The following is a 16,274-nucleotide window of genomic DNA, read 5'->3' as shown; positions in this document are numbered from 1 at the left end:
AACTATGGCGACTCGGGGTTGATGACGACATTACTAAAGTGGCCTTTTCAATATATTTATTATGCCGATCGGCCTGATATGACGACTATGCTAGAGTTTATTTTTGAAAAGGGAATATATTAATATCATGCAGATACCAATTACATCCAGCCTCTGCACCAACAAGAAATCACAAAGACATTCAGGATGCACACAACCTAAAAAGAAAACAAAAAAGAAGTGAAAAAAGACCTCACCACAGTGATCAACTCCTCACAACAGCAGCACACGAACCACCACCAAAGACAACACCAGAAAAACATAAAGGATCTCCAAAAGCGACGCCTTCAAGAAGAAAACAGTGCACAAGCGCCGTCGTCGCCCGATCCAAAATCATAAGTTTTCACCCTGGAGAAAGACCGAGCTCTCAAAGCAATACCTTCAACAAGGCAATTGACAGGCACAACCACTGAAGGCCAGACCTTTGGTTTTCACCCTGGAAGTCACGACTCGACACCCGAGAAGCACCACAAAAAAAAATGAAATCCTCCATTGTTGTCGCCCCCATTTGGCACTGTTGCTACTGAAAGTTATCAAACACTTGGTTGACTCCATCGCCTTCAAGCCTCCCGCCCCCCGTCATACTGATTCTCCGATCTCAACATCAAGACTTTCTCCGTCGTTGTTTGTGCCATGGAAATCGAAATGCCGACATGTCCCATAATGTAAACAAATGGCAGAGCTTCGCGTCACGCCACGTAGGCTGATGTGGACACAAACGACCGGATACTGTCCTATGCAGAATCCTCGGGCAAGATCTCCGGCAGTAGTTCTCGAACACGTCAACGGCCAGATCGAGGACGACCGATCAAGCAGAAAGTTGTCGTGATGCGATAAGAGCACAAGGCCGCCACCACACCGCTACCTCCACCAAGCCGACGCCATCAACGTCACGGCGGAGGACACCGGCCCACGCTGTCCACAGACCACAGCCCGCGGCTCCAGGCGCCAGATCTGACGGAAACGGCAGTGGCCGGCCCGCTCGCACTCCAGCGTCGCGCTCGAGCGGCATCAGAACGGCGCGCAGACGAGGAGGCAGGCCACCGGCCCAACCTGCCGGAACCAAGCAACCGCCCAAAACATCGTCGTCGCCGCCTTCGTGAAGGAGACTCCGCTGTGACCGAGGACACCCCCACGACGTGAGCAAGGTTCGCCGCCGTCGGCCGCAGCAGCTTCCTCCAGCAACGGCGGAGAGGAGGATCGCTTTTTTTTGTTGCGGCGGCGGTAGGAATCACGATCGCCCGTGTCGCCCGCACGGGACGACGCGGGGGACGTGGGCCTCGCAGCGTTCGTGTAAAACAAAGAGTAGATCCGAACAGATTTTCCCAGGTAGAGGAAAGAGCTAAACTTGCTTCAGAAACGAACACAGTGCAAAAATACAAGTCATAGTTTACACGAAGCTAAAACAACACTTGGACTAGGACTTGTGGAAATTCAGAGTGTTAGCCATCATATGCAGTAGTCCTCGGAGATCAACCATACCATGGTTTGGTTTTAGAGTACAAAACATAGTTCCAGTAGAAACAGCAGGGGTCATCATCCCCTTGTACTTCAAAGTACTACAAACTAACACTGATCACGGGAAATTATATGGACAATCATGGTAAGCTTCCTCCGGTTCCGCTTCAGCTCAAACAGACAGATATCACCAACTCGCAGGCGGTTGTCAATGACAAATTTGCGCCAACCTCCTTCAAGGACACATCTCCTACCATTCCGAATATGCATCTGGGTTTGCCATTCCTTTCCGTTACGCTGGAGCAAAATAGTTCGCTCTTCCTTTGGAAGATACACAGCAGCATATTTGGCACCAAACTCCTAGTATTTTACAGATATAAGCATGTTGCAATTACAAGTCGACCAATCATGTTGATAAAATAAAACAACAATACAATATAGGTACACACAGTTATCTGGTGGCATTTATTTAATTCAGCTGCAAAAGTAAATTTAAGCCAAACAGTTTGCTAATAGCACAGTAAATTGGAGATCCAAAGCCCATGTAGTCCTTGGCACCCTACATTGCTAAAGTTAATTATGTTTTTTATTTATTTGAAACCTAGTTATGTTATGGCAGATGACAACAACTTGGGGGGCTTTGACTAGGTAACAGTAAAATTCCAGAAATTTTTTAGCTTACCAGGATGTAATGCCCTTTCACACCAACATTGGTTTTGTTCATGATTGCCACATACAGATGTGCTTCGAGTTGGATGGCTTCCGCTTTATCTTCAACTATGCTCTGTTGCAATGGAGATAGAAAGCTCATTTGTGACAGCATGTAGGGCGGCACAAAATGACCTGCGTGCGCCTTGCTTTCTGGGCGAAGTAGATGAACGGTAAATGTGAACCTTCCCCCACCCTTTGCTGGTACAAAGATGCAGATATCTCCCTCCTCCACACTATTGTCACAAACAAAGTCTAACCACTCCCCCCTAATCTTGTGAATACCATCATTCCCCTCGTAGAACCTGGGGTACCACCTTTTGTTCTCGCCCGGCCTCTGAAGTATGACAGATGCACTTTCATGGGGAAAGTGTGCAACTGCGTATTCCTTCATGATGGTCTGATCACAAATGGGACAGGGTGTGATGCCATCAACAAACAAACAAAAAAACAAGAATACATAACTCAGCCCAAATACTGTTTCGACTGTTATTGTCGACAAAGAAAAAGCATTTATATTAAGTGTTCAGAAGGGCAATTGCCGCTTTCCCTATAACATTCAAACTATGAATACCCCTCTTAGATCTAGAGCCTAGAGAGGATTGTAGTGTGCTGAAAAAGAACTCGGGAAATTTACCAGAGAAGGATACGGTGGTTGGACATTGGACTTCCTCATGATAGCCACGAATGCAAGAGTTCTGGATTGAATGTCCTGGAGAAGCTTATCTATTTTCTCTTTTTGTGCATCAGCCAAATTACTCCTACTTGACAGCACATACTTATCTTTTGGAGGTCCTGGAATATCATTCGAGTCAAAAGAATCATACTCTGAAAGACAAGCTTCTCCTAGACAAATTTGTAGGTCAAACAAACAATGGATAATGTATACACTGACACGGTAACGCATGTGTGCATGTACTTAACAAATAAAATGAATCGATGCAATTTTGTTGACGCAAATGTAACTTAAGAATATAACCTGACTCCGCAGATGGAGTGGATATAACAGCTGTCTTTCTAGTACTCCCACTATGACTGGAGCTCCCTTTTTGGCATCCGTCTGATCTTCCACTTGCTGACAATTCAGTACATAGAAACAGATTTTCACATGAACTACAAAAAAAATATGAATTGGATCAGAAGTACTTGCATCATACTACCATACCATCAGAATATTGTTCCTCCTTAACACGCACTGTTAAGATCATCTTTGGGAGTGTGTGATCATCCGATCCAGAAGACTCGTGCTCATAAGGACTGTCTTCTCCTGTATAACAGTTTTCAAGAGTAAATGCAACTGCAGATAAAATGGCAACTTAAAGCATAACCTGGCAAATCCTCAGATGGAGACGATGCTTAAAGGTACAAGCAACTTAAAGGTACAAGCAAGCTGGCAAGCTTAAAGGTACAAGCAAGCAAGCTGGCAAGCTAACCTGGCAAATCCTCAGATGGAGACGATGCTGCGTCTGTCCATGCCAGTTTTCTACAATGTCCTGAGCTTTCACTTTGGCATCCATCTGATTGCTGACCCATTGACGAGTGAGTATAACGATCGCTGGAACTACCTGACATTTCTGTAGAATTTGCGATTGGTTCTTGATCACTCATAGTGCTCCCTATGCCAAAACAGGACACCGTTTTCTCACAACCACTAGAATCAAAGACCACAACCTTGAAGCGAGAACTTCCACGGTATCGGAACATCAACGAGTCTTTCTCTACTATGTCATTGGCATCAACAAACACCTCCCATCCAGATTGGAGGACTTTTCTATTCCTGTGCTCAGTAACTCCAACATCATGCAGAATACCATTAGGGCCTTCTAGTTTGACGGTCCGTGACATTTTCCCTGCGAAATGGTTTGCAAACCTCTCTGGTATGACCTGCAGCAACAGATGTAATTTTTAAAGGAGTAGTATTAGTTTAAATGGAGTAGTACATTTCCCTAAAATTGATGGAGATGAATAAGGCATAATAGTCACCAACCGCTAAAACTAGGAGATGACAAGTTAAAGATGATTATTTGCCTTGTATATTTTTTTTCGACAGGAATTATTTGCTTTGCATAAAGAAGGGCAATATGCCTTTGATCCAAACAAAGAGGCACTACAATGTCATATTACTTGGAACAGAGCACATTACCATGCAATGTCTTGAACTTTTGCTCACCCGCCTGACGAAACGAGTGACCTTCCCATGTAGATGGTTCCAGTATCTCTTGCAGCCCTGGCAAGAATTTTTCATCTTCCAGCTTCTACTCCCTCCGTTCCAAATTACTCGTCGCTGAAATAGATGTATCTAGAACTAAAATACATCTAGATACATCCATACGTGCGACAAGTAATTCAGAACGGAGGGAGTATATCCTCTACACCGATTCTAACAAAATATTTTTACTCGGTACGCCTCAAAAAATATGTTTTTACTCGAGTGGTCACTACTACTTGAGATATACAATTTGCGGCAAGAGTAATATATATTGTACCTTCCAGTAGGGAAATCCCAGAAATGTCCTCCAGAGTCCAGACCTTCTTGAGCTAAAGAACTGCAACAAAACAAGCCTGCTAACCACGAATGCACACGAAGGGGAAAAAAAGAAATCCTACGCGGCAGAAGAAAAGAGGTCGAATTAACCTGCAATCCAGGGCTCCAGGCTTGGCGGAGCAGTCCAGTCCAGATCCCGCGATCACCGTCACCGTGCGCTGGAGCTGGAAGGAAGAAGAAAGCCTTGAGAAGGGCGTGGAGAAACGGAGGCGGAGAAGAATAGTGGGGATTCATTCACCTGGACGGGACTGGACTGGCCTCCACTACTGAGACGTTTGGTGTTCCCGTAGCAACCCAAGAGAGGGGCAAAAACCAGACAGCAGAGATGCCCACGCCAACGCCGTTATGATGTCCTGACTTGTCACCTCTCATGTGATGGAACAACGTATCATAATTTAGCTTCTTTATCTATATATATATATATACTTCCTCTGATTTTATTTACTCTGTATATTAGGTTTGATTGAAGTCAAACTTCATAAAGTTCGATCCTGTTTATAAAAAAATAAATAAACATTTATCATAACAAACTTATATGATGTGAACGTACACTCAATAATTAATCTAATGATATTGATTTCTTAATGTATATGTTTATATTTTTGTTAAAGTTTATAAAGCTTGACTTTGACCAAACCTAATACATGGGCTAAATAAAAACGGAGAGAGTACTAGCAGGCAGAAGGTACGGCTGTGAAATTATCTTTATATGTGCGTAGTATATTGTACTGCACAACCACTTCGTATTTTCAGTTTATTACGACACTGATTAGGAGTATTATTTTTGGAGAAAGCACATTTTTAATGTAGCATCCACGAGATGCAAGCACCGTAAGGGCGTCTCTAACGCAGACCTATAACAAACACGGTATTCATTCGTGGATTAGTTCGGACCAGTCCGCGGACATTAACATGGGAGTCGGCCACCCAACTATGCTCGCATCCATTTCAAAACAAATTTGAATAAATCGAACAAATTTTCAATCATGATGGAATTCACTAATGTCGGGACATAATTTACATAAAACGAATGATATTTCGTTTCTTAAACTACAAGCTTAAAAAATAAGAGACTAACTTGTAACGGATGGTGCCCTCGTACGCGTGGCCGGACGCATCGCCGTCACTATCCGTACCGTTGTCGCTGGAGTAGTCCTTCCAGCGGCGAATGGGCGTGCCAGCCTTACCCCGCCGCCGTCTGGCGCCCGCGGAGAACCGTTTCCCTTCCTCCTACGTCGTGCGGACGGCTGCCGCAGCCAATGCCGACCCCGGACACGGTACCTTGACAACGGACTTGCCCCTACCAACGGTCACAGAGGTCTAATTGAGCGACCACTCCTCATCGATCTTGGCAAGGTCCCCACCGAGCAGGTGGCAAAACCGTGATGCAGCTTGAAACTGCGTCGGTATTTCCCCAAAGAGAAAGGGATGATGCAGTACAGCTACGGTAGATATTTCCCTCAGTTGTGAAATCAAGGTATCAATCCAGTAGGAGAACCAAGCAACACTATATAAACGGTACCTGCACACAAAGAACAAATACTTGCAACCCGACGAGTAAGAGGGGTTGTCAATCCCTCTAAGTAAAAAAAATAAATTGTTTTGTATAAGTTTGGATAAATAGATCTCGATAAAACGCGAAATAAAAGATGCAAATAAAAAATGCAGCAAGGTACTTTTAGGTTTTTGGATATATAGATCTGAAAATAAATATGGCAAATGATAGATCGGAAAGCGAATATGATAAAGATAGACCCGGGAGCCGTTGAAAGAACATGTGGTGCCCATATGTGTGGTTTTGGTAATTAATAACATTCCCTATGACTAATGGTTGCCTTGAGTTATATTCGTAGGATTTGTTTATAGGCTTTTCTTGAAGTCCATTTGTTTGTTTCAAGGAGTTTATGTGTTGGCCAAGGTGTTTTTCAAGGAATTATCCAAAGATTGGGTTGTCCATGTGAGAGTTGAGCCTATTGCAAGCATGTCTTGAAGAAAAAGATTGTGTGAACATTCATGTTTACCTTCAAGACATCATCCTAATGAAGGGAGTTGGAAAGATTCAAGGTTGATCAAGACTAAGTACAAGAGTGATTCAAGTTGATCAACACACAAAGCACAGAAGATGTACCGAGTGGGATCAAGTGTGTGACGACCGGTTTTCCGGGTATTAATTTCTAGAAAATGGCCCTTGTGCTCACCAGCCCCAGGATTACTGTTAGCTGATGAGGCACCAACTTGATACAGAAATTCCAAGCAAAATGCAAAATATGTAGTACAAGACCATTCTGGCCTGTGAGTACAACAAATTGGTTTCTAGTGGTTGATGGCGGAAGCGGTTTGTGGATCATCAACGTCTATGGGACTCCATTTCCCACAGGAACAGCTGACCAGGTTAACTCCTATCTTCGCGAGGCTGCTATCAGCATTGCGTAGGTTCCGGGGCTGTCATCACGGTCGCTCCTCTCCGCGCAAGAAATCTGGCCAAGACAATAGCCAGGGACAAGTCAGTGAGTACTTTGAATGTACTCGCAATCATTATGAACACAGGTATAATATAACAACTGATAATCATGCTCTGAAAATATTCTATGATCACAACATCAGTCATAAAATGGAATCCATGATGCATGCAAGCAGGTTATTTATATGCAACATGAATATGTAATAGCAGAATAGTAATAAAATGCACCGGTCGGGTGTATGAAGCGACGCCTCGAAAGGATAGTAAATAACGAGCGTGCCTCAGTCGGGCGTCTGAGCGACACCACATAAAGGGCTTATAAAGAAAATAAATAACAGCATGCCACAGTCGGGCGTCTGAGCAACACCACATAAAGGACTTATAAAGAAAATAAATAACAACATGCCACAGTCGGGTGTCTGAGCGACACCACATGAAGGGCTTATAAAGAAAGTAAATAACAACATGCCATAGTCGGGCGTCTGAGCGACACCACATAAAGGGCTTATAAAGTAAATAAATAACAGCATACCACAGTCGGGCATCTGAGCGACACCACAGAAAGGGCTTATAAAGTAGACAATCATAGTGAATATCCAGGAGGTAAAACCGTCCCAGGGATACTCAATACTTCAAATAATATAAAGGGGTTAGTCCATAATAATAATAATCATAATCATCATAAGTCACAAGTCACGATCCATGTTCTGGTTTAGCAGTTTTCTCCTCCGAAGACCGACACTAAGACCAACCCTTGACCCATCCCAGACTGTAATCCTTAACCATGGACACGGCTATTCGAATAGGTTTAATCTCTGCAGAGGGTGTACTCTTTACCCACGAGTAACGGATTCCTTTAGTCTATCGGGACTAATTCCGTCTACGGCCTTTTAGTTGAAAACACACCTGACCTACACATACCAGCTTAACTCATAGGTGTCTGGAATCACCCACGACACCTGTCAAGCAAAACTCTAAGTAGCATGGGATCAAATTTATATCGCACGCTCTAAGGGGTGGCCTCCCCTCTCGGTCTCAACTGGAAACACCCATGCCCCCGGACCAGGTGACCTGCCTACCAGCTACAACCGGTATCTTCCACCATGGCCTCTCTGTACGGTGTGTGCTAGAAAGGGGTTGACGACTTACTGAACCGTACCCTACTTGTTGTAGAGACGAGTGGTAGTACGAAACAAGTATGGGGTTTACTGGAACAAGACTCGATCTATGGTCGACTCAGGAGGTTTAAGTATTCCCTGCATGATTAGCATAACGAATATATTTCATCCAACAGACAGAATCACCACTCATCATACCCCTCATGCCATGCCGGACACACTCGTCTCGACGAGGAACTAGGGACAAGCTCGGGTCTACCCAAGACAGAGACTTTCCCGTTTTCCTTCCGGTAGGCACGAAAGCCATACGGGGATGATCATTATCACAAGTATGTCCATTTCCAACAGCAAGGAAATTTCCAATAAGCATTCATGCAAATGATCATATCACCACATAAAATAACGAGTTCTACGTATTGAGGTGGTGTCATGATCGTGTCAAACAATGCATGCAAAATATTATGCGAGGGTTCAGAATGCTTGCCTTCAAGGTGTGGAAAGGCAGGGTGCACTCCAAAACTTTTGAAAGCTTGCTTCTCTCTCTCCAAGGTCCTATTTTAAATAAATTTGAATCAACACACAATTTCAAGACAGCACAAAAAAGTTGTTTGAATTTTTTTGAAATAAATCTTAAAATAAACTAGATTAAATTTAAGCGAGGTAGGAAAAAGAATCAATTCATTTGGAGTTATAAGTAAAAAGTTATAGGCAGTCAAAGTTGTGGTGAAAATTTGTTTTTTAAATAAAACAGAAAAAGAAAACGTTTCGAAATGTACACGTCGAACACGTACTTTGGAATTACGTTTCCACTTATGCCTGCGTGGACCGGCACTGGGTCACTGACAGTGGACCCGCCTAGCCCACTGGTCAGGTTTGACCAGCCCACGCACGCGTCGCCTGCTCCGACCGAACAGAGGCAGAGCTCCGGCGAGGATTGCCGGCGAACGGAGGCGTCTCTCGGTGATCTGAGCACATGGGTGTGCTCAGGAGGTCGAGACGAACTCATGGGTACCCGCCATGGTCGCCGACATCGACGGAGTCACCGGTGACGAGCTTCGCGGCGGAGGTGGCTTCAGGCACGATTGGGGATCCGCGCTACGGTGGCTCTCCGTCGAGGCTGAAGGTCTGGGCGGCTCCGCAAGATCATGTGGAGCCTGGTGGTGGCGTTGGACGGACGGGAGGGGTTCCGGTTGCGGTGAACGGAGCTGGGACGTGGCGGCGGCCGAACCGGCCGGAGTTGGGGAAGACGGCTTCCCTCTGACGATTGCGGGCTGTGGGGGTGCCATGGGGGTGGCCTGAGGTTGCCTGCATGCTCGAATGAGTTCGGGGGCCTCCTTTTATAGCGCAACGAGGTCGGTTTGCGGCGGCCGTTGATAGGATCGTCGGCGACCGCCGTTCTGTAGCTGCAGGGCGACGTGGCGGCGACGAGCGCTAGAGGACGCGCTTGTGGATGAGGCTGAGCTGCTCCAGGGGCAGGTGGCGAGCGGGAGAGGCTCGGGCGGCGCCGACCGGGTAGAGACGTGCTGCGGATGCCGGCGTGCCGCCAAGGGCTCTGACGGCGGTGCTGCAGGGCACCAGGGCCGCTTGGCATGATCTGGTGAGAGGGAGAGTGCGTGGCGTGGCTCTGCAGTGTGGGCAAAACCAGGGGCGCGACTGTTGGAAATATGCCCTAGAGGCAATAATAAAAGTATTATTATTATATTTCCTTGTTCATGATAATTGTCTTTTATTCATGCTATAATTGTATTATCCGGAAATCATAATACACGTGTGAATACTTAGGCCAAATACGTCCCTAGTAAGCCTCTAGTAGACTAGCTCGTTGGTCAACAGATAGTCATGGTTTCCTGACTATGGACATTGGATGTCGTTGACAATGGGATCACATCATTAGGAGAATGATGTGATGGACAAGACCCAATCCTAAGCATAGCACAAGATCGTGTAGTTCGTTTTGCTAGAGCTTTTCCAATGTCAAGTATTTTTTCCTTAGACCATGAGATCGTGTAACTCCTGGATACCGTAGGAGTGCTTTGGGTGTACCAAACGTCACAACATAACTGGGTGACTATAAAGGTGCACTACAGGTATCTCCGAAAGTGTCTGTTGGGTTGACACGGATCGAGACAGGGATTTGTCACTCCGTATTACGGAGAGGTATCACTGGGCCCACTCGGTAGTGCATCATCATAATGAGCTCAAAGTGACCAAGTGTCTGGTCACGGGATCATGCATTACGGTACGAGTAAAGTGACTTGCCGGTAACGAGACTGAACGAGGTATTGGGATACCGACGATCGAGTCTCGGGCAAGTAACATACCGTCTGACAAAGGGAATAGTATACGGGGTTGTTTGAATCCTCGACATCGTGGTTCATCCGATGAGATCATCGAGGAGCATGTGGGAGCCAACATGGGAATCCAGATCCCGCTGTTGGTTATTGATCGGAGAGCCATCTCGGTCATGTCTGCATGTCTCCCGAACCCGTAGGGTCTACACACTTAAGGTTCGGTGACGCTAGGGTTATAAGGAAGACTTGTATGTGATTACCGAATGTTGTTCGGAGTCCCAGATGAGAACCCGAACGTCACGAGGAGTTCCGGAAGGGTCCGGAGGTGAAGATTTATATATGGGAAGTTGTCATGTGGACACCGGAAAGTTTCGGGGGCATATCGGTATTGTACCGGGGCCACCGGAAGGGTTCCGGGGGTCCACCGGGAGGGGCCACCCCTCTCGGAGGGCCTCATGGGCCACATGGGGGAGCGAACCAGCCCGTGAAGGGCTGGGCGCGCCCCCCTTGGGCCCATGCGCCTAGGGTTGGGGGGGCGAACCCTAGTGGGGGCGCACCCCCTTGCTTGGGGGGCAAGCCCCCCTCCCTGGCCGCCGCCCCCCCTCTAGATCTCATCTAGAGGGGGTCGGCCCCCTTCCCCCTTCCCCTATAAATAGAGGGGCGAGGGGAGGGCTGAACACCTGATCCAAGGCGCAGCCCCTCCCCTCCCCAACACCTCTCCTCCTCCGTTGAGCGCTTGGCGAAGCCCTGTCGGAGTACTGCCTCTCCACCATCATCACGCCGTCGTGCTGCTGCTGGAGCCTTCTTCCTCAACCTCTCCTTCCCCCTTGCCGGATCAAGAAGGAGGAGACGTCGTCCGTTCCGTACGTGTGTTGAACGCGGAGGTGCTGTCCGTTCAGCACTTGGTCATCGGTGATTTGAATCACGGCGTGTACGACTCCATCATCACCGTTCCCTCGAACGCTTCCACACGCGATCTACAAGTGGTATGTAGATGCAATCTCTCTCCCATTACTCGTTGCTTAGATGAACCCATAGATAGATCTTGGTGAAACCGTAGGAAAATTTTTAATTTTCTGCAACGTTCCCCAACAGTGGTATCAGAGCTAGGTCTATGCGTAGTTCTCTATTGCACGAGTAGAACACAATTTTGTTGTGGGCGTAGATCTTGTCAACTTGCTTGCCGCTACTATTCTTTTCTTGCTTCAGCGGTATTGTGGGATGAAGCGGCCCGGACCGACCTTACACGTACGCTTACGTGAGACAGGTTCCACCGACTGACATGCACTAGTTGCATAAGGTGGCTAGCGGGTGTCTGTCTCTCCTACTTTAGTTGGAGCGGATTAGATGAAAAGGGTCCTTATGAAGGGTAAATAGAAGTTGACAAAATCACGTTGTGGTTATTCGTAGGTAAGAAAACGTTCTTGCTAGAACCCAATTGCAGCCACATAAAAGATGCAACAACAATTAGAGGACGTCTAACTTGTTTTTGCAGCAATTGTCATGTGATGTGATATGGCCAGAAGCTGTGATGAATGATGAATGATATATTGTGATGTATGAGATCATGTTCATGTAATAGGAATCACGACTTGCATGTCGATGAGTATGACAACCGACAGGAGCCATAGGAGTTGTTTTTATTTTTGTATGACCTGCGTGTCATTGAAGAACACCATGTAAATTACTTTACTTTATTGATAAACGCGTTAGCCATAGAAGTAGAAGTAGTCGTTGGCGTGAGAACTTCATGAAGACACGATGATGGAGATCATGATGATGGAGATCATGGTGTCATGCCGGTTACGAAGATGATCATGGAGCCCCGAAGATGGAGATCAAAGGAGCTATATGATATTGGCCATATCATGTCACTATTATATAATTGCATGTGATGTTTATTATGTTTTATGCATCTTGTTTACTTAGAACGACGGTAGTAAATAAGATGATCCCTTATAACAATTTCAAGAAAGTGTTCCCCCTAACTGTGCGCCGTTGCTAAAGTTCGTCATTTCGAAACACCATGTGATGATCGGGTGTGATAGATCCTTACGTTCACATACAACGGGTGTAAGACAGTTTTACACATGCAGAAACACTTAGGGTTAACTTGACGAGCCTAGCATGTACAGACATGGCCTCGGAACACAAGAGACCGAAAGGTCGAACATGAGTCGTATGGAAGATACGATCAACATGGAGATGTTCACCGATGATGACTAGTCCGTCTCACGTGATGATCGGACACGGCCTAGTCGACTCGGATCGTGTAACACTTAGATGACTAGAGGGATGTCAATCTGAGTGGGAGTTCATTAAATAATTTGATTAGATGAACTTAATTATCATGAACTTAGTCTAAAACCTTTGCAAAATATGTCTTGTAGATCAAATGTCCAACGCTCATGTCAACATGAACTTCAACGCGTTCCTAGAGAAAACCAAGCTGAAAGATGATGGCAGCAACTATTCGGACTGGGTCCAGAACCTGAGGATCATCCTCATAGTAGCCAAGAAAGATTATGTCCTAGATGCACCGCTAGGTGAAGCACCCATCCCAGAGAACCAAGATGTTATGAACACTTGGCAGTCACGTGCTGATGATTACTCCCTCGTTCAGTGCGGCATGCTTTACAGCTTAGAACCGGGGCTCCAAAAGCGTTTTGAACGACAGGGAGCATATGAGATGTTCGAGGAGTTGAAAATGGTTTTTCAAGCTCATGCCCGGGTCGATAGATATGAAGTCTCCGACAAGTTCTATAGTTGTAAGATGGAGGAAAACAGTTCTGTCAGTGAGCACATACTCAAAATGTCTGGGTTGCACAACCGCCTGTCCCAGCTGGAGATCAACCTCCCGGACGAGGCGGTCAATGACAGAATCCTTCAGTCGCTTCCACCAAGCTACAAGAGCTTTGTGTTGAACTACAATATGCAGGGTATGGTGAAGACCATTCCTGAAGTATTTTCAATGCTGAAGTCAGTAGAGGTTGAAATCAAGAAAGAACATCAAGTGTTGATGGTCAATAAGACCACTAAGTTCAAGAAGGGCAAGGGTAAGAAGAACTTCAAGAAGGACAACAAAGATGTTGCCGCGCCCGGTAAGCCAGTTGCCAGGAAGAAGTCAAAGAATGGACCCAAGCCTGAGACTGAGTGCTTTTATTGCAAGGGGAAGGGTCACTGGAAGCGGAACTGCCCCAAATACTTAGCGGACAAGAAGGCCGGCAACACTAAAGGTATATGTGATATACATGTAATTGATGTGTACCTTACCAGTACTCGTAGTAACTCCTAGGTATTTGATACCGGTGCCGTTGCTCACATTTGTAACTCACAGCAGGAGCTGCGGAATAAGCGGAGACTGGCGAAGGACATGGTGACGATGCGCGTCGGGAATGGTTCCAAGGTCGATGTGATCGCCGTCGGCACGCTACCTCTACATTTACCTACGGGATTAGTTTTAAACCTCAATAATTGTTATTTAGTGCCAAGTTTGAGCATGAACATTGTATCTGGATCTCGTTTAATATGAGATGGCTACTCATTTAAATCCGAGAATAATGGTTGTTCTATTTATATGAGAGATATGTTTTATGGTCATGCCCCGATGGTCAATGGTTTATTCTTAATGAATCTCGAGCGTAATGTTACACATATTCATAGTGTGAACACCAAAAGATGTAAAGTTGATAACGATAGTCCCACATACTTGTGGCACTGCCGCCTTGGTCACATTGGTGTCAAGCGCATGAAGAAGCTCCATGCTGATGGACTTTTAGAGTCTCTCGATTATGAATCATTTGACACATGCGAACCATGCCTCATGGGCAAAATGACCAAGACTCCGTTCTCCGGAACAATGGAGCGAGCAACCGACTTATTGGAAATCATACATACCGATGTGTGCGGTCCAATGAGCGTTGAGGCTCGCGGAGGATATCGTTATGTTCTCACTCTCACTGATGACTTGAGTAGATATGGGTATGTCTACTTGATGAAACACAAGTCTGAGACCTTTGAAAAGTTCAAGGAATTTCATAATGAAGTAGAGAATCAACATGACCGAAAGATAAAATTCTTACGATCGGATCATGGAGGATAATATTTAAGTCACGAATTTGGTACGCACTTAAGAAAATGTGGAATCGTTTCACAACTCACGCCGCCTGGAACACCTCAGCGTAACGGTGTGTCCGAACGTCGTAATCGCACTCTATTGGATATGGTGCGATCTATGATGTCTCTTACCGATTTACCGCTATCATTTTGGGGATACGCTCTAGACACAGCTACATTCACTTTAAATAGGGCACCGTCTAAATCCGTTGAGATGACACCGTATGAATTATGGTTTGGGAAGAAACCTAAGCTGTCGTTTCTAAAAGTTTGGGGATGCGATGCTTATGTCAAGAAACTTCAACCTGAAAAGCTCGAACCCAAATCAGAAAAATGCGTCTTCATAGGATACCCTAAGGAAACCATTGGGTATACCTTCTACTTAAGATCCGAGGGCAAGATCTTTGTTGCCAAGAACAGATCCTTTCTGGAAAAAGAGTTTCTCTCAAAAGTAGTAAGTGGGAGGAAAGTAGAACTCGATGAAGTACTACCTCTTGAACCGGAAAGTAGTGCAGCTCAGGAAAATGTTCTTGTGGTGCCTACACTGACAGGAGAGGAAATTAATGATGATGATCAAGGTACTTTGGATCAAGTTGCTACTGAACTTCGTAGGTCCACGAGGACACGTTCCACACCAGAGTGGTATGGCAACCCTGTCCTGGAAATCATGTTGTTAGACAACGGTGAACCTTCAAACTATGGAGAAGCGATGGCGGGCCCAGATTCCAACAAATGGCTTGAAGCCATGCAATCCGAGATAGAATACATGTATGAAAACAAAGTATGGACTTTGACAGACTTGCCCGATGATCGGCGAGCGATAGAAAACAAATGGATCTTTAAGAAGAAGACGGACGTGGATGGTAATGTCAGCATCTATAAAGCTCGACTTGTCGCTAAGGGTTATCGGCAAGTTCAAGGGATTGACTACGATGAGACTTTCTCTCCCGTAGCAAAGCTTAAGTCCGTCCGAATCATGTTAGCAATTGCCGCATACTATGATTATGAGATATGGCAGATGGACGTCAAAACAGCATTCCTTAACGGTTATCTTAAGGAAGAGCTGTATATGATGCAGCCAGAAGGTTTTGTCGATCCTAAGAATGCTAACAAAGTATGCAAGCTCCAGCTATCCATTTATGGGCTGGTGCAAGCATCTCAGAGTTGGAACATTCGCTTTGATGAGATGATCAAAGCGTTTGGGTTTATGCAGACTTATGGAGAAGCCTGCGTTTACAAGAAAGTGAGTGGGAGCTCTGTAGCATTTCTCATATTATATGTAGATGAGATACTTTTGATGGGAAATGATATAGAATTCTTGGACAGCATTAAGGCCTACTTGAATAAGTGTTTTTCAATGAAGGACCTTGGAGAAGCTACTTATATATTAGGCATCAAGATCTATAGGGATAGATCGAGGCGCCTCATAGGTCTTTCACAAAGCACATACCTTGATAAGATTTTGAAGTTCAAAATGGATCAGTCCAAGAAAGGGTTCTTGCCTCTACTGCAAGGTGTGAGATTGAGCTCGGCTCAAT

At 45.6% G+C, this 16,274-nt stretch overlaps 1 protein-coding gene across 4 annotated transcripts; it reads right to left on the bottom strand.

Moving 5' to 3' along the window:
- Positions 1 to 1,472: 1,472 nt before the first annotated feature.
- On the bottom strand, positions 1,473 to 5,054 carry LOC123094510 (B3 domain-containing protein Os03g0620400). Of its 4 annotated transcripts, XM_044516500.1 has the most exons (10): positions 4,989 to 5,054; positions 4,841 to 4,914; positions 4,692 to 4,751; positions 4,349 to 4,521; positions 3,639 to 4,089; positions 3,371 to 3,472; positions 3,185 to 3,280; positions 2,843 to 3,000; positions 2,180 to 2,605; positions 1,473 to 1,857 (listed from the first exon to the last, which is right to left on the bottom strand). In XM_044516500.1, exons 4-10 carry the CDS (start codon positions 4,448 to 4,450, stop codon positions 1,606 to 1,608), a joined length of 1,587 nt encoding a protein of 528 aa, XP_044372435.1. In that variant the 5' UTR covers positions 4,451 to 4,521; positions 4,692 to 4,751; positions 4,841 to 4,914; positions 4,989 to 5,054; the 3' UTR covers positions 1,473 to 1,605. The 4 variants fall into 4 exon arrangements, with proteins under 4 accessions (XP_044372435.1, XP_044372433.1, XP_044372436.1 ...); XM_044516498.1 differs by having other exon boundaries at positions 4,349 to 4,751; XM_044516501.1 differs by lacking the exon at positions 4,349 to 4,521.
- Positions 5,055 to 16,274: the final 11,220 nt, after the last annotated feature.

This window comes from Triticum aestivum, chromosome 4B (genome assembly GCF_018294505.1).
Source record: "Triticum aestivum cultivar Chinese Spring chromosome 4B, IWGSC CS RefSeq v2.1, whole genome shotgun sequence".
Taxonomy (NCBI): domain Eukaryota; kingdom Viridiplantae; phylum Streptophyta; class Magnoliopsida; order Poales; family Poaceae; genus Triticum; species Triticum aestivum.
Note: the sequence above shows the minus strand (reverse complement) of the source record. Positions and strands in the feature narration are given on the sequence as shown.